The following is a 26,877-nucleotide window of genomic DNA, read 5'->3' on the forward strand; positions in this document are numbered from 1 at the left end:
CTAGTAAGGCAGATTAGTGGCTGAAGCAACTGGTCTCTTCACCTGTGATCAGACTTCAGTGGGAGGGAAGCTACAGAGAACCCCCCTCTTTACATCAGTCTCATTTTCTCTTGTGCTGGCAAATATGCTTGTTGGCATATATGAAGTTAGGGGTTATGTGTGAAAGCACATGTCCAGGGTTTATCTCACACCCACAGTTGACTGCTACCTGCAGTCCCACCATGATGAGCCTGTTAGTGAAGGCCACATGAAAGATTCAGCCTGAGGACATCTGCCTGTGCACTGCTTGCCAAAAACTGGATATAACTCTGCTGCTGGTGCTCTCCATACCTTATAATGTTTATCACAAAACCAGGTTGTTTGAGCAGGATGTAGGGTATGAAGCCAGAGTTAATCCCTCTTGTGCACTCTAAATGTGCTGAGCCATCCCACAGCACCTGATCACAGGCAGATTTTCCAGTATTCAAAAATTTTCTCGTGTCCTTATTGATTACTGTGACCTCAATGAAATTTAAAAGGAAACATCCTCATCTATTGTACAGAAACTCTTCTAGAAAAAGAGTTATGTAAATTTAGGGGACTGGGATGTCCAAAGTCCCCACTAATTTTTTGTCTGACTTTTTTGATGCTGGCCTCATCAGTGTATTTAAAACAATGGAGAAACTGAGGCAGCAAGCCAATCTCAATAGTGCACATGGGGAAGGGAAAATGGCTCTAATCTTTTGAAGTACCGGCTATTGCTACAGAGCTGGTCTGTTGCCAGCATTTTGGACTGGCTCAGGGAGTCATTTCATTAGGTGCTGTCAGTGTTTCAGGACTTAAATAAATGGGCCCTTAACTCAGGAGCTGACCTTTGTGGAAGGGGAAAACAAAAACAAGAAAAAAAAGAGAAAGTAATAAATAAAAATAATATAATTTTAAAAGTTGTTGCTGTTGCTGCTTTGTTGTTATTACTGTTATTATTATTGTTATTATTTTAACATGTTAATTTTCAAGATAAAATTTTGGAAATGTGGAGAGGGGGATTGTTTTGTTTTGGATTTTGCTAAAGAGGGACTTATCGTTAAGGCAAATACAGAATCTGCAATACATAAATAAAACTGATGTTTATCGCTTCAGCAGGACTAGCAAATCCTTGTCTTTCTTTATATCCTTTTTAAATGTAAGCCAGGGTTTATTGATTTCCTCTGTGTGCTTATATATATATACTTTTTCTTTTCTGCACCTTAAAACAAAGTCAGAATTATTTGTCCTTCTAAGCTAGACCTTCCTTCAGGGAATTATAAATTTCCATTAGGGGAAAAGCCCTGCAAGGAAAACTTCGCAGGAAGAATGCCTTCTCACGCTGGTGGCAGTATGTAGACGAGGCAAATGACCTGAAGCTGTGGGGCCGAGGGGAGCCGTGATTAAAATAGTTCCCTGCCTACTCACCTCCCCCTTCCCAGTTAGATCATCCAGAGCAGAGGAGATCAAGAGCATCCATGGGAAGGGAGGAGGAAAAGTCTGTGTCACTGAAATCCTAACTGCACCCCCTCCCGTCTCCTCCTGAGGACTTACAGCCTTCCTATTTATTGTTAAAGGCTGATTGCAAAGAGTTAAACTGTTTCCCTATGTCCAGTTCCAGAGTCTGTAGCCTTTGGCAGCCCCTGCTGCATCCAGCTGCAGCTGCTACCTGTGTGTTCCCCGGGGCTCCCGTGCACGCGTGTGCGGCGCCCAGATCCGCGTGTGCGCACACGTGTGCTCTGACCTCTGGGCCAGGCCCCCACCATGGTGCCGAACCCATCTGTCCTTCCTGGGGAAGATACTAATTCAGAATAGTTTCTTCCCCCTCCTTTCCAACACTCAGAGCTGACCATGGACCATGTCAAACAATATACAACTGAGAAGAATGCAAATAAACGTAAGTCTGTGTAGCCCAGTAATGCAGCTAGCCGCCCACTTGTGAGATACTGAACTGGTGTACACATGATACACAAAGAATGCTGGCTGGTTTCACCAATCCCTTCAGACAAAAAGAAAAAAAAAAGAAGAAAAGACCTGATCCTTGTCTTTATATCAGTGAGGTTGGAGTTCTTGCTAATAAAGGAGCTTTTCCCATGATGCAGTGTGATAAGGATTGGCCTACATGTAGCCCAGCAAGCCACTGCTGATGTTTTCTTGATTAGGTGTCTTATCTTCCATTGAGCTGCATCTGATGAAGGTTGCTGACAGCGTAATGGCAGGGAAAGCATCGGACAGCTCCATAAAATGGCAGCTTTGCTATGACATGTCAGCCAGGACCTGGTGGATGGTAAGTTGGTGTGATAACTTTTTTTTCCTCTCCCTGGACGTTTTTTTTCTTTTCTGAACTCCTCCTTCACTGTTGCAATGCACGTGCTGCAAAGTTCAGAGCGCGCAGTTTCCAGCTCCAGCTCAGTAACTCTTCAGAGCTCTAACACCAGTGACATAGGGTTTCTCTGCTGCTGTAGGTGCATGGGCCTTCTCATTAAAACAGCAGCATGTAGAGCACAGGATTTTTCTTTTTCTTTCTCCATTTTATTTCTTCTCCTCAGCTCTCTCTCCTCTGGTTTTTTTTCTTTTTGTTTTTTTTTTAATTCTCCCCCCCCCCCCCCAACCCCCAATGAAATGCAAATTTTTCAGTGTTTGCCAAGCTAGTTGGTATGAGAATGTGGAGGTGGAAGCAGTCACGGAAAAAAAGAAAGCAGCCTTGTCATCATGCTCTTGGCTAATTGTTCTTGAGTTGGTCTTAAAAATAGAGCAATCTGCCTCTTTATTCTGTTTCCTCTGAATAATTATTTAGAAAGTGTATTGTATCATGTTATGAGCAGCCTCCTAATCACTATGCAATTGTCCCCCACGCTTCTCTTTAATTTGGAGTCCTCCTCCCTACCAATGAATGCAGTAACTGGAGCAACTACTGATTAATATGCTGCTTGTCATAATTAAATTTAGTTAATGAGGATATGCATATTCAGTCCATTTTTTCTTTGTTTGGATGAGCATGGCTTTTTTGTTCATATTTATACAGCTGCAAATGAAAGCAGAGAGCTGGAAAAAAAGCAAACCTTACAGAGCTCAGGGAAGGGTGGACCCTGAGAGACAACTTTTTTTAATGTTACCAGGCAAAGGAGCCCAAAACTTTACTTAATGAAAACAGTGGGACCAGGAGAAAGTATTTTGGGAATGAAAAGCTTTTCTCCTCAGCAGAACTACATGAAATTTTCTCCATATACTGATTTTCTCACGTGTGGACAATGGTCTCTTGTATGCAATAGCCATGCTATGAAAGGGACATTCGGCTGGCTTGCATTCCATTATGAATATTAATTTCATTCTTGGGTTGCTTTGTCTGGTGGAGTATTTTTATCCTTTTCATTCCTTCATTAATTGCCTTTGCTTGTTTGCCTGGATAATTATTATGCTTACTGCATGCGCTGCGTTTTAACAATTAGTACAGTGCTGAGACAATAGGCACTTTATTCTTGGGCAGTGGGTCTGGGGAGCACCAGTGGAGAGCACATCCCAGTGCCTGGACAGAAGGCACGTTTTTGATTATAACTGCCTTCCTACACTGCTTTGCAAGGACTTCGTTATCTTTCCAAAGGTGGATGTTGATACGTGCCTTCAGTGAGGGCATCAAACCTGAAGGGAGTATTTAATTTAAATTACATTTATTACTTGTGATTGCTTCTGTACTTTCTGAATACAGGGAAGAAGAGTTTTTCTGTCTTTGCTACTTGTTGAATGCTGGGGTAACTTTAAAAAGAGCAGTAGAATGTAGATTATAAAAAGCTGTTTTGTTAACCTACTATTTTGGTGGGGGTTATACTGTTTAGTATCATGTTTAGATTCATGTTTAGATCTTTAATCAGACTTTCTTCTTGTAAGTTTGTACAATATTGAGAAGAGCTGTTAAAGTGGCTGACAGAAGTTTAGACACACTATGAAATGTTTGCATAGTGTATTTCCTTAATATTGCATGTACAAAGGCTTGCTTTCATTAAGGGGCACATTTTAAGTTTAATATAGTGTTCACTAAGGATAGCTTTCAGTGAGATGGCATTGCTTCCGAAGGGAAAAGAAAATCAATACTTTCACTGCAGCATTTTATCCTGAATGGTAATCTGTAAAATACATGTAATATAAATGTTCATTTTCATGAGTGTGTATTTCATGTACACTTTGGAAAGGGAGTTTAAGAATGCTCGACTGTTAAGTATGGGTAAAAATCCAATGATATTTTAGCTCTGCATTCTATTTTGCATCATATTTCTAACTTACAAATTCGCAGCTGTAAAATCTTAGGCAAATCCATGTACGTATCGTACATTTTTTCACTCAGGAAAGAAAAACCTTATGCTTCAATTCCATGGTGTGCAAAATATTATCACAAAGTTTATTTTATAGCTATTTACAGTAAATTCCTATCCAAAATATGCAGTGTAAGTAAAACATTAAGACTTTTGAGTGAAAAAATAAAAGGAAGACAGCATTCTCCATCTTTCTGCTTCTGCTTTTCTTGAATGATTGTAAACGCAGAATTGTAAATACCTTGTGGGGAACAGGAAATATTTCATAAGATGGTTCCTCATAATTATAGAAAGTTAATTAACAAATGCTATTATGACAGGCATCATTATAAACTTGGTGGGTTTTTATTATACATAAGCTGTCTATTAACTGTTTAGCAGCATGTAAATATTAGTATCAAATTTCATTTGAATAAACCTAAAATATTGCCTTTTGATATTTTTAAAGCAATTACATTGGACTATTCTAATCAAAAAAGACAACATTCTGTCTTTCTCTTTAAATTAAGTGGAATGACTGTTAAGCTTTAGACTGCTTATTGTTTCCTATCTTACTGTTTATTTCCTTCATATTATTTTATTTGGCTACAATAACATGTGGTTTGTCAGGGAAAAACCAAACAAATATAAATTACACACTCTCCGTCTGTGTTCTCCTGAACACAGGCATATTTACTAAAACACAGTTGGGCAAAAGCTTTACTGAGATGCAATAAACAACCAAATACAAGCAAAAGTAAACTTTTAATATGTTAAATAATTGAATATATAGAAAACTGTTAACTGATTCTCTCTTTCTTCTTCTTGGTGTAAATATGACCATCTTAGTTGTGCATCATGTTATTTTTGTATTAAGTTTTCTGTTGAGGGAAAGAACAGGAAGTCAAGAGACAGAACCTATTTATCAAGTACTGTTCAGTACAGCTGGGAAATAATCTAGAAAATTTTTTGGTGTAAAATCTCCATTTACAAAGTGAGAAGTAATGCTGATGAGGGTGACTGAGAGAATGATACCCATAGAAACACTAGATATTTTTCATTGTTTCTTCATTAATGACAAATGGCTATTTTGGGATTACAGTCATAATTATGTATGTGATTAACTTCACAAATTTAGTAATTCATCACTTTACAGATCTCAAAATTAAAATCTAAGTAGCTATTTACACAACTTTCTGGTATTGCTAATAGGCTGTTGGATTTTTCTTGTGAGAAAAGATTCCAAATATTTCCATCTAAGACACCTATTGAAAACTATTTTGTTAAGCCTGTGCCTAAGTCTGAATCGATGTCTCTGGTTTGCAGATCATTTTAATGCATTTCTATAGAGGGAAAATACATATTCTAAAGAAAATCTCTTCTTCCTAATCTCAAAATCCTATCTTTGTACACAAATTTACATGCATCTGCAGCAGAGATAGTGAAAAAGTGTCTATTCAAACTCTTGGGAAAAAAGTATTGAAATCACAGGTTTTACTAAGAACAATCCAGAGACAGTGAAAAACTTCTGATCTTTTTTAAGTACTGGACATTTTGTTATTCTTAATGGCTTGATCTGATGATCAAAAACATCATAACGAAATCTTGGAATAAAAAGTCTGTCATTACAAAGTTTATCACATCGTATTAAGGCTGTATTAATAGGGCATATAATCCAAAGTGGAGGTTAGAATAATAACAATTTAGATGCTATATTTCAGCATTAGAAAGAATTATTCCAAGCCTAAATTTGTTAGTAAATCCAGGTTTTAATGTACTTTTTGGTTTAACACAAATGTTAATCACATTCCAGGGGAGTTGCAGTATGTCAATATTTTGCAGCAGCACATCTGTGCAGTTTTCTAATTTGGATTAAAATGATATTCATAACACAACAACTCCATCAGTTGTTCAGATGTATAGCTTGTAAATGAATCCTTTGTTCTCAATAATGACTTTTAATTAAATGATTTAGAAACAAATGTCAGTATAACTGTGGACATATTGAACATGCTGTTCTTATTCATGGACCTAGAACACCATATCTTAATTCTATAAATTTCAGGGGGATGAGTGGGTAAAAGGATATAAGGTTATATCCATAAGCTGCTGTTCAGTTTTCCTTACACGAACGTGCCAACAGCGTACGTAACGTACTGCAAGATCCTTTACTGACTATGTAATGCTTATTCTGAATGATGAGCCACAAGACATCTTTTTGAAGATATGTTTGTAAGCTTATGAGACACTTACAAGTATGTAATTTTTAGTTCTGGTTCAGAACCATTGCATTTCTGTCTATAAAAAATATTTGGCTCAGGTACTCCGTATAACTGGACAACTCAGAATAAGTCTGTTTAAAATCAGAAAGGTCTGTATGGAGAACTGTAAATACAGAAAGCATGTTCATTTCTAATGTTTTTTATTATGGAATGGGGCAATAATCTTCCTTCGTCAAGCGAAAACGCATTAGCAGTGCACATACTAACATTATGCACATACTCACAGTATGCACTGGTGTAGAATTAAGGTGTTGTTGATCACTTTTAATACTCCTTCATTGCTGATTAAAAAAAATGTGTCCTTTTAACAAGAAAAACACATTTGTACTTATTGACAAGCACATATTTCTTTAACTCCTCTCTGTCTTTAGACACAAGTGATCTATGTCTTTCCAGTTAGATTTGCTCCTGTGCGGCTCTTAGGAGTTGCAGCACCTTCTCAGCAAAGTAACTTTTTCTGCTTGTGCTTCATACTTGTATCCAGAAGGCACTCTACTCTTGGAGTCTGATAGTGCCTCTGGTTTGTCTGCTCACTCTGGCAATGTTAATAGTTTTCTTATGGTGAAAACTGTACACCAGCAGTACTATGAATGTTAGTTTGTGTGAAGGTGTGCTTGTGACTGTGTATCTAAATGTCTGTGCATTGTGTTGGCGTAAGGCATGATCCAAAGTTCACTGAAATCAGGAGAAAGCAACTATGTAATTCTAAAACATCTCTCTACAGCATGAAAAGTGCAATTGTAGTTTTGATAATGTAATTGTGATTTACACAACTGTAGTATTCAAGATGTAATTAACATTGGTGTTTTGTGTACCTGTTCAATTATAGTTTTCCTTTGTAACTGCTCTGAACACATATTATGACTGAGGAAATGTATGTTCCAAATAGGCTATGGCACCTTGCTGTACCTGAATCTTCTGTAGGACCTACAGAAATTCTGTGCAGCTCATAATAAAGTTGCTTTTTCTGTTCTGAAGTTATCACTTGATTCTTTCACTTTCTTTCTCCCCCTTCCCCCATATTTGATTTCTTTGCTCCTTTTTTAAAAAAACTTATTATGTGAAAAAAATTCTAGCTGGAATTTATGGTCTCCAATGTTACTTGATGATGACTGAATCAAAATCATGAAGAAATAAAGCTGATTTTTTTACACTCTGATACTAATAGACTGAAAATTCTGTCAAAACAGGAAACACATTTACTCTTTAAGATATATTTTCAGGGTCCTAGTGTAAGACAATAGAATTACAATCTTGAATGAAGCAAAATCAGGACAGAAATGGAAGAGCTAAGTTAAAGAAAGACAGGTGAAACTTTCTGCAATTTCTTTTTGCAATTTAATTTAGAAAAATAACTTGCTCATAGAAAAAAAGTGAGTAGGTCATTCCTTCAGTAATTGAAGAAAAGAGTGGCTAGGTGTTAGCTACAACTGGCACTCAGATTGTAGCATCAAGGCAAAGATAGTTTGAAGAAGAAAGAGCTTCACTGAGAAAAATTAAATCAGTTCTTTCAAATCTGTAAGCCCAATAGGGTTAGAAAGTAGCTTTGATTTTCTTTATGAACTGCTACTAGCAACTTTAACACTTCGTGCTATTATGCAGTGATGCAATTAACTGTCTTAAAAATTTTACTACTGCTGTTCAGAATTCAAAACAAACCCACACAATCAATACTTTAACAGATCCCATGCCTTATAATGTCATCTAAATGTTCCTCTGAATGTTCAATGTAATCTAAAAGTTTTTCTGTCCTTGCAGTAGTATGCAGTGATAGGTCAATGTTGTTAAACAAAGGTTCAGTGTCAAATATCACATCTCAGATTGTCATGGTGGAATGTCAGTTTCTCAAAGGTATTCAGCACTGATGGGGAGATTTTCTATTTAGCATCATTTCAAATGGTGACTCACTTCTTAGGGAATATTGAATAATACTACCTTCCAGTGGAAGTGAACTTAATTCTTTGTAAGTCAAGGAAAGATTGTGCTTAGGTAGGTTAGACTAGATGTAAATTTTCCCTGTGCTCAAGAAAATGAGACAGTAGGGCTTTCATTTCTTCCATATAATGAAGACTTTTTATTTATTCCATGTAATAAATTTGAACCAATAAAGTTATGGGGTCTTTCCTTTAGGGCAAGCAGTCTGTAAAATAAAGCTGTTACCAAAACCTATTATCTTGAGAATCATGGTTAAAATATAGGAGCTAAATTTCACTTAAAAACAAATAGAGGATCAAACTGAATTCTTTAATACAGTGTCTTTAAATTAAACTAGTTAAATACTTAAAATTCTTCATCTTCCTATTGTGGCACTGCCAAGTTGTCCCATTTAACCAGTCATATTCCATTTGCTCTGGCACACTCATGTTTGTTTGCTCTAACTACCTTTCTCATGTTTTGAGAAACTCTCTTTTTATAACGCCTTTTAAAATTACCTTCTAAAGGATATTAAACAAGACTCTGTCATCAGAAAAAACTGACTGTGCTCATTCCATGCATTAAGGTGTCATTATGCTACCTGACAGTAAAAGTTCATATAGTTTCAGAAACCATTGAGATTTGCTGTGCCACCCTGGAAGTCTGATGGGGATTTTATCTCTCAGAACATGTCTGCAGACACACTGACATTTTTTAAGCAGAGTTTACTGCCTCAGCATCCCAGCCACAGCACTGTTCCTTCATGAGTGTAAATGAAGGCTTTCTCAGTGAAATCCTTGAGAATGTTGGGGGGAAATGGTGGTTGGTTGCCTGCTGGCCACAGTATTGCTGTGGTGTGTTCTTATATCAGCCATTGGTTTCCCAGAACAGTCATCTCCCTGGATAGAGCAGCAATGTAGAGCCTGTCATGCTAAGAAAGGAGAATACAGTCCACATAAGTCTGTATAAATATTTTGTCAGGTTTTTTAGCCTCCCAGTCAAATTTATTTTTGAGTGCTCTTTCACAAGCCCAGCATTAGGAGAAGGTATTAAACAGATCTGACCCAAAGGCTGCCATTTATTCACTCAAAAACTATGGCAGAGGCACCAGCAGCAGCACTGGCTTTCACTTTATATGTGGGCTTGAATCTCAGTTCTACAAGGGTATAATGCAGTCCTAAAGCCCAAGAGTTTCCTATCCTTGGTGCTGATAATTATCAAGTTGGACAGACAGGTTAGGACTCTTGGGGCAGGATCTGAACTCAGCCATTTTCTTGATTTGAATTATTGTTTAAGTCTTCAGTAGTGATTTCAGCTCATTCCCACCAATATGCTTTCCAATTTAATCCTATTAATGATGTGTCTTGCTCCAACTTCATGCTGTGACTTGTCATAAAAATCTATCCTTTTCACTGAAATTAGTTATGAACCTGGGAATTATTCCAGAGGGGAAAACATGATGAGTTTCTTTTGAGCCTGAGACTACCTTAGATGAGGAGTATTTGCCAGTGAGAGAAGGGAGAAGTTCTTTTATTCTTTCTCAGGTAAAATTACATTATGTAATGTTAATGCTGCTGCCCAAATAATTGGTGTAAAATCTCACTTTAGTGCAATGTGAATGTGTTAATACCAATGACAGGTAAGTTCTGAATAACTAAAAAGTCTTACCCAAAGTTAATATAGTACAGTGATCTTCAGACCACTTCATCCAGATCTGTTTTTCCATAGTGCTACTAGAATTATCTCAAGTTATCTCACTGAAAAGTGATAGAGGAGAATATAACTAATTGTTATTGTTCTTTCACAAATCAATAAGCAAACCAATGTAGCATTAGCTGACAGAATGTCTACACTGAGTAGCATATTAATTATTCAGGTGTTCAGTCCATCTGATTGCCTTATCAATGCCTTTTACCACAGAAGAAATTGTAGAGGCCTTTAACTCTGAAAGATGTTTTTAGTTCTTGGAGTGAATGATTTTTTTTACATGCTATACTCCCTGGTATTTTTGATACAGTGTCTCTACATCCCAAATGATGCTGATGTGTAATTAGAAGTTTGCTGGTATCTGATGTGAAGGTTGTCTCCTCCTTGACTAATTTTAGTGAAAATTTTAATTTTATGTATACATTGTCAACAGCAAAATAATATCCATACAGAAGTACAATATGTGACAAGGATGGAGGGGAAAACACTCAAATTGTCTCTTAGGCAATTTTTCAAGTGAAAGGCCTGATTTCATCTTGCTCCAATTTAAACTGCTGAATCTAATAAGACCCAGTAAAGACAGAATTGCAGCTCACCTGTTTCAGACTAGGTATCCTAAAAAAAAAATTTTCCGAAGTGTTTTGGAAGTTGCTTAGATTTTTCCGTAAGTTCTCCAATGAGTTTTATAACACTATACTCTTAATAACATTTGTTGTAGAGTTTATATGCAGATGTTTTTAGATTTTTTTCCTTTTGACAACATATAACACCAGATTTAGAGTGGTATTATTCTGCAGTAGTTTGCAATAAAAAACTTGAAGAAGTACAGAATAAAATCTGAAATGTGCATTTTTTACTACAAATAGAAAAGATAATTGTCAGTTTAATTTACTTTTTTACTTCACATGTTGTTGCTACACTTAATTAAAACTGCCTAAATTGACCATTTGAAAGAATTGAAAAGAAGGTTGTGTTCTGGAGGATATTCATGTGAGGTTTCTTTGTAAATTCCACAACAGTGGCCGTGCCCTTTGGTACACATTTTTATACATCTGATGCTCTGTATATAGGCCAAGAGTGAGCTGTAATATTAAAATAGGTTTTGACACGAGGAAAGAAATTGTGCAGAATTATTTTGCTGCTACTTTCTGTCATCCAAGATGTGGATGGTGATTTACCCACCCTTTACTGCTCTGCATTCTACAGATTGATCCACCATTAACTTGTTACTTGTATCTTGTAATCAGGTGGTCTTGATACACAATGATGAACGTATCAGAGCCTTTTATTTCCTATCAGTGTCCTACATTTTTGCCAAAAATAATGAGCTGTCACAGTGTGAGTTCTGGAGACCAGATTAGTGCATGGAAGAATGAGTAAACCTGTACACTAGGAGCATAATTGAATCAAGTGGAGCATAACAACGAGCATGTTACAGGAGTTTGACATGGAACAGGGACAAACTTGAACAGGCTGCTAAATTGTGTATGTACACCGATCTGTGCTTTGTTGTTATGCTATGAAGATTAGCAGTCTTGGTGTACCATGTTCGTTATCACCCAACTTTCCTGGCTCAGTTTCCCTTTGTGCACTGTTAGCTCAGACTGAGGTGTGAGCTCGATGCTCTGTTTTCCACACATGATGCTTTTTGGCGGCACATTGTTTATATATCAGAGCAGCAGGGATTGCAGTAGCATGGTTTGAGAAACAGGCTTGAAGTGTAACAGCAAGCAGGTATGAGTATAAAGTACATAATCTGCTTCTATAGGAAGAGAGGAGAAACTGGGTGACTGATGGCTTTCTAAAAAAAAAAGCTGCTCAGGTTTCTCCTGCATTCCAGGCTGGAGTGGAAGAGAGAAGTCAAGGTTAGCACTGAGCCCCAGAGTGCTGATGGCTTTGTAATGGAAAAAATTCAATTATGTGAAATATTAGACTTGTCTCTCTGTCTTAGCTCTCCTCAATCTATTTAGTCAGGAAAAAAAATGAAACTTCTCAACAGATGCCTGGCTGCCTGGGTACAGAGAGGAAAATCATAATTTGTCTGTAATCCCTAATGCAAACAGTTGTTCATTAAGAAACAAAACTAATGTAATCTTGATGATTTGCTTGGATTTCTACTCTATCATGATGTTTTGTACAGCTGGCAGGCTAATGTAATTTTACTTAGGAACGCAAAGCAATCTGGTACTCAGACAACACCATGTAGATTTAGGGAAATTTGGGGCTCAGATTAGCATAATACTAACTAATCATGAATATCATTTGCATTAATTAGAGTATTGGGGAAAGATGTTTTTTAAATGGAAGAAAATTGAAAGAAAGATTAGGGGCAAGGGCTTACAAACCTAGTTTTGCTTTATGCAAGAATATAACAGATGATTTCTCCTATAATGCCTAATATTTTAATGTGTAAGTATTAATTAGAGTATCAGCAAAAGATTGTTTCTAATTAGAAGAAAACTGAAAGAGAGATTAAGGGCAGAGTTTATGAATCTGCTTTTGCTTGATGCCAGTATGCAGCAGATGATTTCTCCTATAATGCCAAAGACCTTAATCTGTAAAAGATAGGGTGAATAATACACTACACAGTAGAGATACTTCAAGGATTTTTTTTTAATTAGGCTCATTTCAAGCTAAAAGAGAACTCGATGGTGTGTGCTTGCATCCATAATATTGCTAACAAACACAAACTAGGTAGGTAGGAAAAAAATATTTGAAGGCATATGCTGTAAGTTAAAATGTAATTGACCCTCAGCGTTTTAGCATTTGGTATAGCTGTTTTCTTCATAATTAAAGTATGCCTAGGTTATACAAGTGCTTTCTTTGAAATGAAAAAAAAGGGTTCAATGTTTTAGACTATGTTAAAAATATACTCTAAGATGCTTTCTATTTTAAGGCTATGATCTAGATATGCAACACCTCTCTTCCCTACATCAGGGTGGTCACTCAAAGCTTTGAGAGAAGATTTTATGGCTATTTAAATACAAGATTAGGAAAACTATTACTAGGTATGCCTTTGCCTACAGTTTTTTTTTTCAAGAATTTTCTGTATGCTTATAATTATGATTATTTATTGTTGCAATACAGTACAGAATTGCTATAGTATACAATTTCTTCAGTAGCACCGAAGAGTTCTTGGTTAGACAGTGCAATTTCAAAGTAATGCCTATTTAGTCACCAAAATTAAAGCACAATAGATATTACAGTGTCTAGTAGCAGATCTAATTTGGAAGAGCACAGGGGTATTACACAATGGGGCAGTGTTTTGTGTATACCTCACATACATTGCCTGTTCTTACAGAACCTATAGTTATGACGTCTGTTTGTTTGGAGACCTAATCCTAATAAAATTTAAATCAGTTTTGCCTCTGGCAAACTTCTGAACATTTTTTCAGAATGTAGCCTGAGCCCTTTCTAGCAACATGAAGCCTGTTCAGGCTACATTCTCAAAACATTCTCATTTTGTCAAGGGTGCTGCTTCTCAAGCTAAAATAGCATGCAGTGCTGTAGGTTAATTTTGCCTTCCAAGCAATGTCTTGTGAGAAGTTCAACCACACACCAGCCTACTTAATAATTTGTAGATGTGTTTATGAGCACTGCAGAGTGCTCAGACAATTAGTAGCTGGATGTATTTTCATTCTGTTTTCACACAAAGCCTATCTTGATAGTGCTAGCATTTAACTTTAAATGAATCTTCTTTTGCATGATGATCCACCAAACTAGAGAAACTGGATGATGTCTGCTAGAATTCAATATATAAATATTTCCCAAAAGCATAACTGAGCAAAGAAAGGAAACCTGTGTTTAATAATGTCGTACAGCAGTAGTGGTTGTATTTGACAATCTCCCTTTTCCTGCAGACAGCCCAAACTGGTTTTCAAAATACTATAGTGATGAGGACAAATGTTCAAGGAAAGACCCTTTTCAACAGAAAGAAGGGTAAGAGACTTTTATTTAAGGGAAGGTACGATTGAGTGCATCTCCTTAGGTCTCTGACTAAAAAGAGAAAATATAATTCTGTCATCAGAGCAAGCAGAACAGTTTTAAGTACACCTTCAGAATATTGGCCTAAGTAGTCATTATAGGGATATCCACAATATGCATTGCAACATAATGTAAAAGGCTTTAAACATAATCAAACTCTCTCTGAAAAAGAAGCATGTTAATTCATCATGTTGATGACTAAGCTTTTTATATATTTTCATGTATTTGTAGCTTTGTAGATTTCTAATACACAGCTGTAGCTCGCAATACTTTTCCTACCCCTTCTCCCCTACATTTTAGAACAATAAGATAACCTTCTAACACATATTATGCTACATTTTTGAAATATTATTTAGTCTTGCCTCTTTAGCCAAGAACGTCTTATTTCCTTTTACCATATATCCTAGAAATAATAAATATGGGGCTAGAAACTTGGGGAGGACTCCAAATGGGGAAGAACCAAAAGGGGGAATTACTTAACTAACTGCTCTTCTAATTGGACACTATTGTTAAATATATTAATTTTTAAAAACTTACAAAATTGTAGAAGTCCTTTATCCCATGTGCATTTTGCCATATTTGCACTTGGAGGCCTCCAGTTAAAGGCCTGACTTTGTATTACCTCCTATATTAATATTGTCTTGGAAATGTGTTGTTTTGTTTCTATTTTTGAAGGCATCAGTGTGATGACCTCTGTCTCTCATACTAATATTTCTTAAACTAACTTATGTGGAGCGTATCCCTGTGACCAGTGTTGCAGTGTGTGGTACAGATGAACTCTGTGGCTGAAGCACAAGAGCATGCCCTTTAGCCAAGAAATCTGGGCACTATTGCTGAATCTAAGTTCATTAGCAGTTCTGCTTTGTGCTGAATCCTCCTGCCAGGCAGGAAAAGTGTCATAAAACATCTTTCCTTAATTGTTAATAAATGCATACAGAACAGCGATTATGAAAGTCTCTCTTCCTAATGAAATTATATATATATTTATGTATATAGAAATATATATAAATAAAGCAGCTAAGGAAGGAGAGGCATAGGAACTCCAAGTTCCTGAATTATCCCAAAAAGTACAGGATAGAAATTTTGATTTAAATAAAATGTAATGTCAATGTTCTGTGGATGAATCTGCAAGAAAGAAGTGCCAGACCCCTTACGCCAAGCCTTACACTGAATAGAAAGGTCATTTTTTCTGAAAAAGGGAAAGCTCCAAAGGCATTCCAATATGGTGATTTTATCATATCTATAACACTACCTTTGGTTTTATCTGAGATGAGTAGGTAGGAGACACAGGAAAATACAGTGGCTAAAAATTATGAAATGCTTACTTTACAAAAAGTAGTATTATGTAGATTTTGCAAGTATTTTTACAAATGTTGTGGATTGTAATTTGGTTTTCCTCTCTAAATTTCCCAAGCTTCAAGTACTTTCTACTTCAGATCAGTGAAAAATATTTCTGGTTTTATTTATTTACTCCTTTGGACTGAAAAGGTGGGCAGTGGGAAGATGGGAGGCAGAGAGACAGAGAAGATGGCTCACAGATGGGCAGACAGTAACTTAAGTTATGCAACAGCATGTTACACTCACATCCAGGAAAATAGAAGACAAGATTGAATTCCCTGCTCTGACACATAGTCAGTGAATGCAGTGTTATTCTTTTATTGCAAACATACAAAGTAGAATCAGAGACTCACTCCAAGATATTTAACAACTGGAACAAGAAGTGAAATTTAGGGGATATATCTTTCATCTAAAGGAGAATAAAGGTGGTAAAATTGAGTTTCCCACACTGATGATATACCCTAGACTGAGCTGTTGCTTTTCTTGCTCACTCTTTCCCCCTTTTTCTTATTTAACAACAAAAAAAAATATATTTGGCCTCTATTTCTGGTTAAGGTTTTATTTAAACCTTTGATTTTCTATTGAAAGTTTTGATTGGGATTATTTGGCCTTTTTGAGAAAAATGCAGTTTCAACAAGAATACCCAGACAGCTCAAATCCATGCTTGGATGAAAAGTATGTGAAGTCTTTAATCACTGATTTAATGTTTAAAATAAAAGTATTTATGGTATTAGGTTGCACAGCATTCTTACCTTTAAAAGTGTCTCAGCAGGTCATAGTCAGATCTAAAAATTTATTTGAAGACATAGAACATCTTTCAAGAAGTTGAATTCTTCCTATTCTACGAATAATGGGTACACAGCACTAGGAAATGTGGTCAGACAACCACAAGCAACTTTTAAAAAGCATTTTAGGAAATTACAGCTCCTTACCTGGAAGCAGAATCCTCACTTTTGGGGCAGTACTGGTTTTGATATATGTGCTTTTTGGCAGTACAGTACATTTTGTTGCTTTGCTCCAAGCTACTGTTGGAATTAAACAATAATATATAACATTTTGAACTTGGACTTTGTTCACTGCACTTAACACACTGGTCTTCTTTGGAATGGTAATGGACCTGGCTGTCTCAAAGCGTAAGTTTAATACAACCACAGCTTGAAACAGAGATACTAAATCTTGCTTGAAACAGCTGAGGTGAAGGAATGTTTTGGCAAAGGGATAGTATTTATGACTTTACTTTCCAGCAGCTCTCAGGTTTGCTCATTTTATTCTTGAGATAGAATTGAGAATAATCCATGTCCATAAATCAACATGCCATGGTGAATCCCAAGGTGATAGCCTAATAACAGCAATCACCACAGCTCCTACAACTTCACCTGATGATTTTTCTTGGAGAAAGACCAGACGCAAAGTTGCACAAAAACATTGCTCTGGCTCATTCACAGCAGTGCACAGGGAGGGATTCATCTGGTGGAGACAGTTTGCTATGGTGTAGACATCTACATCGGAACAAGTGTCCACAGCCTCCCTGTACAGTTAAAAGCTACTCAAACAGTGGAGTTTTGGGAAGGATTTCTGTCTCTAGCAGACATCTGAATTAGGATATCTAAATAGGCACCTTATCTCATATGTAGGTTAACTGATTAGAGGGTTGTCCTTTTGTTCTGTTGAGTTACCATCATTTTAGGTGTTAATTCATAGAATTTTTGTTGCTATCTACAAAGAAATTGCATGGTAACTTCAGTGACATTACCTCAGAAATCTCTGAATCTCTTTAGATTAATATCACTTTCCTCTGATTATGAATATATTCTTGAGAAACTGACTTACTGATCTCTCTGCTGTAATTTATATGGGCACTGCACTGAGGAACATTTCTATATGAACTAAATGATTTTGACTTCAGAATGTTTTGGTAAGGGAACAAGGGAGGTTTTGTCTGCCTTTCTTTTATTAAAGGTTCATGAATATTCCACACATTTCTATATATCTACATATATTTCTACATATCTTTGAATGATGCTCTTCAGTTACTTCAGTTACTGCAATGTTTGACTGCAGCTGTTTCACTGCCTGGCTGTGTTGTACATGGTCCCATGTTAAGCTGAGGTATATGTGAGAAAGAGTACTTTGAAACCATAGTGTATGACACAACAGACTTCAGGAATTCAGTTTTGCAAGAAACTTGAGACCTGAATGTAATACAAGATTTTGAACTGCCTACAAGCCTGTTCACCCTCACCAAAAAGGGACTGAAAGAATTCCTGTAGGGAAGACTGTTTTTCAGAAGAACTCCAGGAACTTATTTCTCTAATTAATCTGATACTTGAACTAACAACCAGGTGAGTAGCAGCGTATGTTTCAAAGGCACAGTCAGTTTGCTGACCATTTCCACCAAGTTACTAATCATAATGGCCAAGTTTATCCCTGCTTTAAAAACTTGGTAATGAAGACTATGTACTAATCTGTGCTTAGAAAAAGATTAGAAGCTCTCCTTCTTTCAACTACTTATGAGTGAGGATGGGCAGTTGAACACATGCAATCACATGCCCTGTTCCAGAGAAGTGATTGTTTTCTGAAAGACACTGTTGTGTTCCAAGTTGGCAACTTTTTGTGTGTCCTCTTAATTTGTTTTGGAGTGAAAACTGGTTCTCTGGTGTTCTGTGCACCCAGAGTCCCTATCAGTCCTGTTGTATTATCTGTTTTTATTTTTAGCATGCACTCACAGCCAGAACTGCTCATAATCACCTCATGACTGGCACTAAGAAGGATTCTTCCCCCCACCCCCTCTTTTTATTTTTTTCTCCCAGCCTTCTAAGTCTGTTGGGAGAAAATCAAGAGCTGCCCTGGTCAGAAAAGCACTGGCTGCTTCTCTCCCTCTGATCCCATGGCACAAATTACACAGCCACAGGAGACTATGCCCATTTAGAGAAGAGATTAAATGGAGTAGGATTACTTAGGCTGGCAGGCAGGTGAGTGAGAGGATATGTAACAGAAATATAAATGTTCCGAGTTGTAAGGAAGGCGACTGACTGATGCCCCTGGCAGATGGATTAGATGATCAGGTGTTAGGTCCCTTCCAGCTGAACTTTTCTACTCTATTATATTATACATAACTAAAGTGGCACGCAGTGAGATGGGATACATTCATCGAGAGACACACAAATAATGTTTGCTATGCCAAGTGATTAACTAATAGAACTCATTGTTAAAGGATATTATTTGACAAACATTCACTACTTACTAATCTTGCTGGGCTTAGTAGCGAAATTAGCAGTAGGATCAAGAATGAGCAGACTGTCTTCAGTTCAGAGAAGTTTGTTATTTTATTATCACACATATATGTTTAGTGACATAATAATGCTGTGAAACTATGTTTATAAGCAGAGAAAGGTTCACCTTGCAAATGGGTGTTTTTACTTCTATTTGTCTGATCTGCTCCTACAATTATTTTCTAAATTTTGCTTTGTAGTTAACAAGTGACCATGTCCCACTTTTTTTACTGCCTCTATTGTTAGCTAGATTTATACTCACTTTTTTTTCATCTTCCAAGCGATTAATGAAACAAACCTTTCTCTGAAGTCTAAATACATAAAGCAAAAAGCAAACAAAAATAATTAAAAACTTGAAAAATAGAATAATCTTTAAGGTCTTACATTAAAGGCTATAAAAACCTGAGGTGGCTAATTAAATCTAAACTATATCCGAAGTCAAAACTGGTGACATGCTGATGTTTTAGTGACATAATTCAGAAGTAAATTCTGATTGAAGTGGAACAGTTATATTGGAGCCAATGTCTTAAAGACAATTCAGCCTTTTGCCTACTATGATATGAAGCATTCTGCACCAATTTGTACATCAAAAATGCAGAGTTTCCAGATGCTGTGTCCTCAAGATAAATGGTCCTGTAACTCTGAGGAAGCAGGATGGAACTCAGAAGCCCAAAGCGTCGAGTTCTTTTTTGCTGCAAACCTTCTCTGCAACAACATTTTAGGTTGTCCATGTCTTTTTTCCTACAAGTATGAAATTTGTTTTTTTGGAGGTGTGGATGCTGTGGCTGGGCAAAGCAGAGGCTAGAAGAGCGGAAGAAGTAAACTACTGAAACTATGAAAAACAGGGTCCTCATTATGCTATATTCATGTGATATGAACAAACTCACAGTCTTCTAATGTATGTTTTTATCTGCAAGCCTAGTACAATGTATATAAATGAAATTACTTCTGGACCTTTCTGCCATTCTCAAACATGCTGATGACACCGTTCCTTTGGCAAGGAGAGAAGAGCAGGCCAAGCACTCTGTCAGTGGCACCACACAGTTTCTTCTCATTTCATGAAGAGCAGAGGCTTGGACTCTGTTTCTTTGCTCTGTGTACAGCCTGTGGGACTTCAGATGGAATGATAGCTATTCCCAGCAAAGTTTGCTACAGGTGAGGTGTTTTAGTCTTAGTACCGCAAGAGGTGTATGCGAGTTGCTATTTCAGATCACTGCCCTGAGGCTGGCACCAAAATTAGGCTGGGCTGTGTTACCAGCTGCTTAGTGTATGCTGCCCAGCACCAGATATACTCTGACCATTTAGCAGCAGGACTGGTCACATTTGCTGTCAGAGTACTTCTGCATTTCATTTGTATTACCCTTATTTGTCTAGAGTTCTCCTGTCTGAGAAATTTCTCCCTCCTTAATAAAAAGTTCATGAAGAAATTTACTAAAACTGAGTTTTGGGATGGGTTGTGAAATTTCACAGTCCCAGCTCCTTATGCATGGAAAGAGAAGTGAATTTTGCCTTAAATCTTGCTTATTATTTCTCCTGCTTTATACGTGCACGGTGTAACTTTTTGTCTAATATTTTAGGCAGATAATTAATAAGGGCCCTATTATTCTGATTGCCTGTGAAAAGGGGGAGTATAATTACTCTCATCTTTAAGGAGAGGCTTGATATTCACAGAGAAATTCCAGTTTTGCGACTTCTGCTCTGTCCTCAAAAGTGAAAATTATAAAGGAATTCCTTTATTAAATACAAAGAAAGAGATCTCAGAGAATTCAACTACTACTGCCATTGCTACCCCTCTGTAGAAAAGGCTTCTATTCATATGGATAGCAAAATGAAAGTTAAAAGCAACAAAGACAGTATTGACTCAGTTGTATCAAGTGTCCTCAGTTCAGGTCTCTGATGGCTGGTTCCGGGACCCTTCTGATTTTATCACACGTTACTGGGTTTTTTTTCCCTTGACTAATGTATTTTTATCAGCATGCTAGACAGGATGTAATTATCTTGTCCTTTTAATCTCCACAACAGCACAAGCAGATTGCTATTGTATACATACATGTGAATGAACTGCATATTGTTTTCTTAAATACTTGTATTGGCTCCACATGAGTCTTTTTGCTTAGGAAATAGTAAAGGGACAACTTAAGGCATTCACAGATAAGAAAAACTCTTGCTTTTTTTTCAGATGTTCCTTTCATTTAAAAATGTAGAGCTCGTAGCAGAGTTTTAGGAACACAACAGACTGTGACAGGAAAGAAGCTCTTAAATACTACTGGTACAACTCCTTTGATTAAGGAAAAATGTATTTTTGTGCATTGCTGATATCACATGCAGATTTTTCATCTGTAGAAGAGATAGAAGATATGCTAGATAACTGTAAAAGGAGCTTGAATATAGCTGTTTGTCTAAACTTTCTCAACTCTGATTTCCCAGAACATCTGCTAAATCAGAAAGCATAATTGTACTGGTTCAGCTGTCCTTTACAGTAGAGCTGCCAAACAATTTCTGATATAAAAATGTTATGCTAAGACTCATAGTGATGCTGCAGAGTCTACTCGAAACAAGCAACAGCCATAGGTGATGGCAGCTTACAATTGCTTCCCACTCACTCATTTTGAACATCTTCGTGCATCTGGGCACTGAGGTGTTTGGTCTCAACTTCGCTGTGACTCTGAAAGCCATCATAACTTAGAGCATCAAGAGTCAGAAAAGGTGTGTAAAAGTCAGTTGCCTCTGCTGCACATCTAGAAAACTCCCAGGACTACAGAGAGAGAAAGTCCTGGCAAAGTCTCCAAGGCAAAGACAAATAAAAACCTGCTCCAATGCCTATGGTGATACAAGAGGAACATGTATAGCTTGAGGATGAAAGAGGATCCATAGCAGGAAAAGGTCAGTAGAAGGTCAAGTTCAATAACCCAGGAAATTTCTTTCAGCCATGCTTTCCTAATAATTTTCCTGCATTTGTCCACCTTTATAACCCAATTGCCCAGAGTTTCAGGGAAACAGCCTTTTTTTCCTCACTCATCTTCTTGTTTGCTTCTCTGCTGATTAGATTATAGCCAGTAATCTACCTGGGTCCAAGGAGGGGATAAATGTACCCTGTTTAACACCAAGCTTGTTTGTTTGTTCCAAGTGAAATGCAGTGAAGTCCTCATCTAGTAGTAAGAACTAAGTGATATAAAGCCACTAGCTCAAAAGTGGGGCTGAGACTATACATAACAAGCACAAAACTTTATGTTTAGAGGTATAAAGCTGAAATGCAGAAGGAATATTTAGCATCTTTTTGCAGTCACAGAATCACATAAACACAGAATCACCAGGTTGGAAGAGACCTTCAAGATCACCAAGTCCAGCCTATGCCCTAACACCATCTCAACTGAACCACGTCCAGGGATGGTGATTCCACCACCTCCCCGGGCAGGTGACTCCAGTACTTTATCGCTCTTTCAGTTAAAAACTTTTTCCTAACATGCAACCTAAATTTCCCTTGCCACAGCTTAAGTCTGTGTCCTCTTGTTCTGTCAGTTGTTGCCTGAAAAAAGAGATCAACCCCCACCTGACTGCAACTGCATTTCAGGAAGTTGTAGAGAGTGATAAGGTTCACCTCTGAGTCTCCTTTTCTCCAGGCTAAACAACCCCAGCTCCCTCAGTCTTTCCTCATAGGGCTTGTGTTCCAAGCCCTTCACCAGCCTTGTTGCCCTCCTCCCATTCAAGCATCTCAACATAATTCCTGAACTGAGGGGCCCAGAAATGGACACAGTACTCAAGGTATGGCCTCACCAGTGCTGAGTACAGGAAAAGAATGACTTCCCTTGTCCTGCTGGCCACACTATTCCCGGCATCCTCCAGGATGCCATTGGTGTTCTTGGCCACCAGGGCACACTGCTGGCTCACGTTCTGTTGGCTGTGGACCAGTACCCCCAGGTCCATTTCTGCCTGGGCACTGTCTAGCCACACTGTCCTCAGCCTATAACATTGCAGGGGGTTATTGTGGCCAAAATGCAGGACTTGGCACTTGGACTTATTAAACTTCATGTTACTGGACTCTGCCCATCCATCCAACCATTCCAGGTCTCTCTGCAGAGCTCTCCCACCTTCCAACAGATGGACACGTGCTCCCAGCTTAGTGTCATCTGCATATTTACTAATGGTAGGCTCAATATCTTCATCCATGTTGTCAATAAAAATATTAAGCAGGACTTGCCCCAGCACGGACCTCCAGGAGAGTGCTGTGGGAGACAGTGTCAATGGCCTTGCTGAAGTCCAAAAAGACAACATCCACAGGGTTTCCCACATCCACCAGGCAGGTCACCTGATCATAAAAGGAGATCAGGTTGGTCAAACATGACCTACCCCTCCTAAACCCGTGCTGGCTGGGTCTGATCCCCCGGCCATCCTGTAGGTGCTGCATGATGGCACTCAAAATAAACTGCTCAATTACCAGGTCAAACTAATTGGCCTATAATTTCCAGGGTCCTCCTTCTGCCCTTCCTTGTGAATGGGTGTCACATTGGCCAGCTTCCAGTCATCTGAACCTCACCAGTGAGCCAGGACTGTTGGTAAATGATGGAGAGCGGCTTCGCAAGCTCATCTGCCAGTTCCCTCATCACCCTGGGATGGATCCCATCTGGTCCCACAGATTTATGAACATCCAAGCAGCTAAGCAGTTCTCTGACTGCCTCCTCCTGGATAACAGGGGGACCATTCTGCTCCCTAACACCATCTGCCAACCCAGGAGGACAGTTGTCCTGAGGACAAGCCGTCTTTCCGCTAAAGACTGAGGCAAAGAAGACATTAAAGACCTCCGCCTTCTCCACATCTGCAGTCACTAAATTCCCTCCCTCACCCAGTAGAGAACCGAGGTTGTTCTTACCCTTCCTTTTGCCTTTAATATATTTGTAAAAACCTTTTTTTATTATAATTCACAGAAGTTGCCAAATTAAGTTCTAACTGAGCTTTTGCCTTTCTAGTTTTTTTTTACATACCCGAGCAACCGCCTTAAACATTTCCTGAGATATATGATCCTCCTTCTCAAGATGATACATCCTCTTTTTTATTCCTTAGCTCCTTCAAAAGCTCCTTGCCCATACAGGCTGGACACTTGCTTCGTTGACTCATCCTTTGGTACACAGGGACAGTCTGTTCCTGTGCCCTCAAGATCTCCGTTTTGAAGCAAGTCCACCTTTCCTGGACTCCCTTGTTTTTAACAAGGAACTCTCCGAATAAGTCTCCTGAGTAGGCCAAAATCTGCCCTCTGGAAGTCCAGTGTGAAAGTTTCATTGATGTTCCTCCTCATTTCACCAAATATTGAGAACTCTATAATTTCATCATCACTATGCCCCAGACGGCCTCCAACCACCACATCTCCCACCAGCCCATCTCTGTTTGCAAACAGCAGGTCCAGCGTAGTCCCTCCGCTGGTGGGCTCACTCACCAGCTGTGACAAGAAGTTGTCCTCCACACACTCTAAGAACCTGCTGGACTGCCTCTTCTCGCTGTGTTGAGTTCCCAGCAGATGTCTGGTAGGTTAAAGTCACCTACAAGAACAAGGGCTGGTGATCCTGAAACATCCTCCAGCTGCTTGTAGAATAAGTTATTCTCCTCTTCTTCCTGGTTGGGTGGTCGACAACAGACTCCCAACAGGACCAGCCTTGCTGGCCTTCCTGTTAATTCTTACCCATAGGCATTCAACTTCATCATCATTGGTTTTAAATTGGTTTTATCAAAAAATTGGCTTTATCAAAAGCCTCCCTAATATAAAGGGCCACCCCTCCACCTCTTCTCCCTTTCCTGTCTCTTCTGAAGAGCTTGTAGCCATCCAGTGCAGTGCTCCAGCTGTGTGAGTCGTCCCACCACATTTCTGGGATGGTGACTACGTCATAGCTTTGCTGCTGTACCATGGCTTCCAGCTCTTCTTGCTTGCCACCCATGCACACAGCATGGGTATATGCACTTCAGCTGGACTGCTGATTTCACCCCTGACTCTGGCTTACCACCCTTGGGCTTGCTTCTGGAGAGCCCAGCTGCATCCCCTTCCCCCTTCAAACCTAGTTTAAAGCCTTCTCAATGAGTTCTGCCAGTTCATGGGTTAACCCTTAACAGACAGATAGGGCCTGTCTGACTCCAGCAGCTGAGGTGCCATGAAAATTGTCCCATGACAATTTTCAAAGATCAAAGAACCCAAAATTCTGCTGATGACACCAACCCTTGAGCCACTTGTTGATAATGTGGGCTCTCCTGTTCCTTTCATCATTTGTCTCTGCCACCAAAGGGACTGAGAAAAATACTGTCTGTGCTCCTGCCCTATCAACCACTCGACTCAGTGCCCTAAAGTCCCTTTTAATTGTCCTGGTGCTCTTCTTTTCAGTTCCATCACTGCCAGCCTGGAGTGTCGACAATGGGTAATAAACAGAGGACTGCATCAGCCCAGGGAGTTTCTCGGTAATATCCCGTACCCGGGCCCCAGGGAGGCAGCAGGTCTCCCTGTGGGATGGGTCCAGTTGACACACAGGCCCTCTATTCCCCTCAGAAGGGAGTCACCTACCATGACTACTCTTCTTTTCTTTATAATGCTGGAGGTAGTGATCTGTCTGACAGACAAAGTAGAATTGGGAGGCTCACTGGGCAGATTACTTTCTTCTATGTCATCTGGCTGACCCTCCTCATCCAGGGCCTCATACCTATTCTGAAGTGGCAACTGGGTAGGTGATGAGGGTCAGGAGGAATTTTTATTACCTCCCCAAGCAGGAACCTGTTTCCGCTCCCCTTCATCCACCAGGTGTCCTCCTATTGCCTGATGGTAGGAGGCATGGGAGTCCTCTGACTCCTGGTGGGCTTCTCCCAAGGATGGAAGGGTGAAACTCCACCAGTCTATTTCCCTTTCACTTTCTCTAATGCTCCTTAATCTTTCTACTTCCTCCTTAAGCTCAGCCACCAGAGAGAGGAGATCATTCACCTGTTCACACCTCAGGCAGGCGTCTTTTAAAGCGTCCGCTGGTACTTCTGACAGGCCCAAACACTCCTCACAGAAAGCGGTCTGGACAGATGCGTCCTTCTTGGAGGTTTCTTCTTGGCTAGGTACATTTTACTAGCTATAGCTTTTGATCGCATGAAGACCATTGCTGAAAAAAACCCAACCAACCAAATCTCAACACAAAACAAACTAAAAACCCCACTAGCAGGAGGATACTTGAAACCCTGCCTGCTTGCCCTGCCTGTGCACACTGCCCTGCAAACTGCCATGCCATGCCCTCAGAGATGTGCCACACCCCTGTTTGCCCGCTCTGGGTCGCCATGCTCCCAAGAGCCCTTTTTTAGTCACACCACCACTGGCCAGAGGAAACCCTGCCCTACACCTACTCCCAAGTGGCTAGCGAGAGCAAGGAACCCACCTGCCAGTCAAAATAAAAGTGTTTTTCACATATGTGTATTTGTGTGTGTGTGTGTGTGTGTATTAAACAGTGAGGTATCGGCATAGTTTTCTTGGTGGGCTCCTTTGGACTGATTCAAGACAGGGTTAAGGCATTAAGGAATGCTCAGTGTCCAAAAGCCTTTAGAAAAGCTGGGAAGAATTTTGGTCAGGAAGTTAGAGGAAACATTAGTGAAGGGTGAATTAAATAAGCTTGAGAGAGAAGGAGAATAGGACAAATAGGTCTCAGCTATTTTACTGTGAAAGCTCATTGAGGTTACAAACATACTTTTGGTTTTTGCTCATAGCCTTTGTTCAATAGATGTGGTAGCTGAATTGCTAAATTATTTTTCCACTGAGAGGGAATCAGAAGTAAAAGTTTCATTTTTCCATATGTAAGAACAAATGTTTTTTGTTTTGGCTGACACAGAGAGCAAGATACTAAACTAAGCTCCTGCCAACTTAATCAGACATGGAAAGAACATTGTTTGCCTGCTGTAAAACAAAAGACATTAAATAACACTATAGATTCTGAACGGAGATGTCCTCTTGCTAAAGCCCTCTGCTGTTTGCTTTGGTTTCCCATTATCCTGTTTCTCAGAGAAATGCTTTGCTGCAATGGTGGTATGCAGCCTTCCTGTGCTAGTTATAGAATGGTCCCCATTTCCAACCACAATTACCAGGCATTT

The 26,877-nt window shown here is 38.9% G+C and overlaps 1 protein-coding gene across 8 annotated transcripts in view; it reads left to right on the forward strand.

Moving 5' to 3' along the window:
- The first annotated feature begins 2,179 nt into the window (after nucleotides 1-2,179).
- Nucleotides 2,180-26,877, forward strand: part of NFIB (nuclear factor I B) — a 264,254-nt gene continuing 239,556 nt past the window's right edge. For 7 of the 8 annotated variants that reach the window (XM_042013069.1, XM_042013077.1, XM_042013070.1 and 4 more), the window contains exon 1: nucleotides 2,180-2,290. In XM_042013069.1, the coding sequence (XP_041869003.1) occupies nucleotides 2,195-2,290 (96 nt within the window). In that variant the 5' untranslated portion in view covers nucleotides 2,180-2,194. The remainder of the gene's footprint in view (nucleotides 2,291-26,877) is intronic. The other variant, XM_042013073.1, reaches the window with a different exon arrangement.

The sequence above is a fragment of the Corvus kubaryi genome, unplaced genomic scaffold (assembly GCF_017639235.1).
Source record: "Corvus kubaryi isolate FWS band 111438036 unplaced genomic scaffold, C.kubaryi_AGA036_p1.0 split1-37296, whole genome shotgun sequence".
NCBI lineage: Eukaryota > Metazoa > Chordata > Aves > Passeriformes > Corvidae > Corvus > Corvus kubaryi.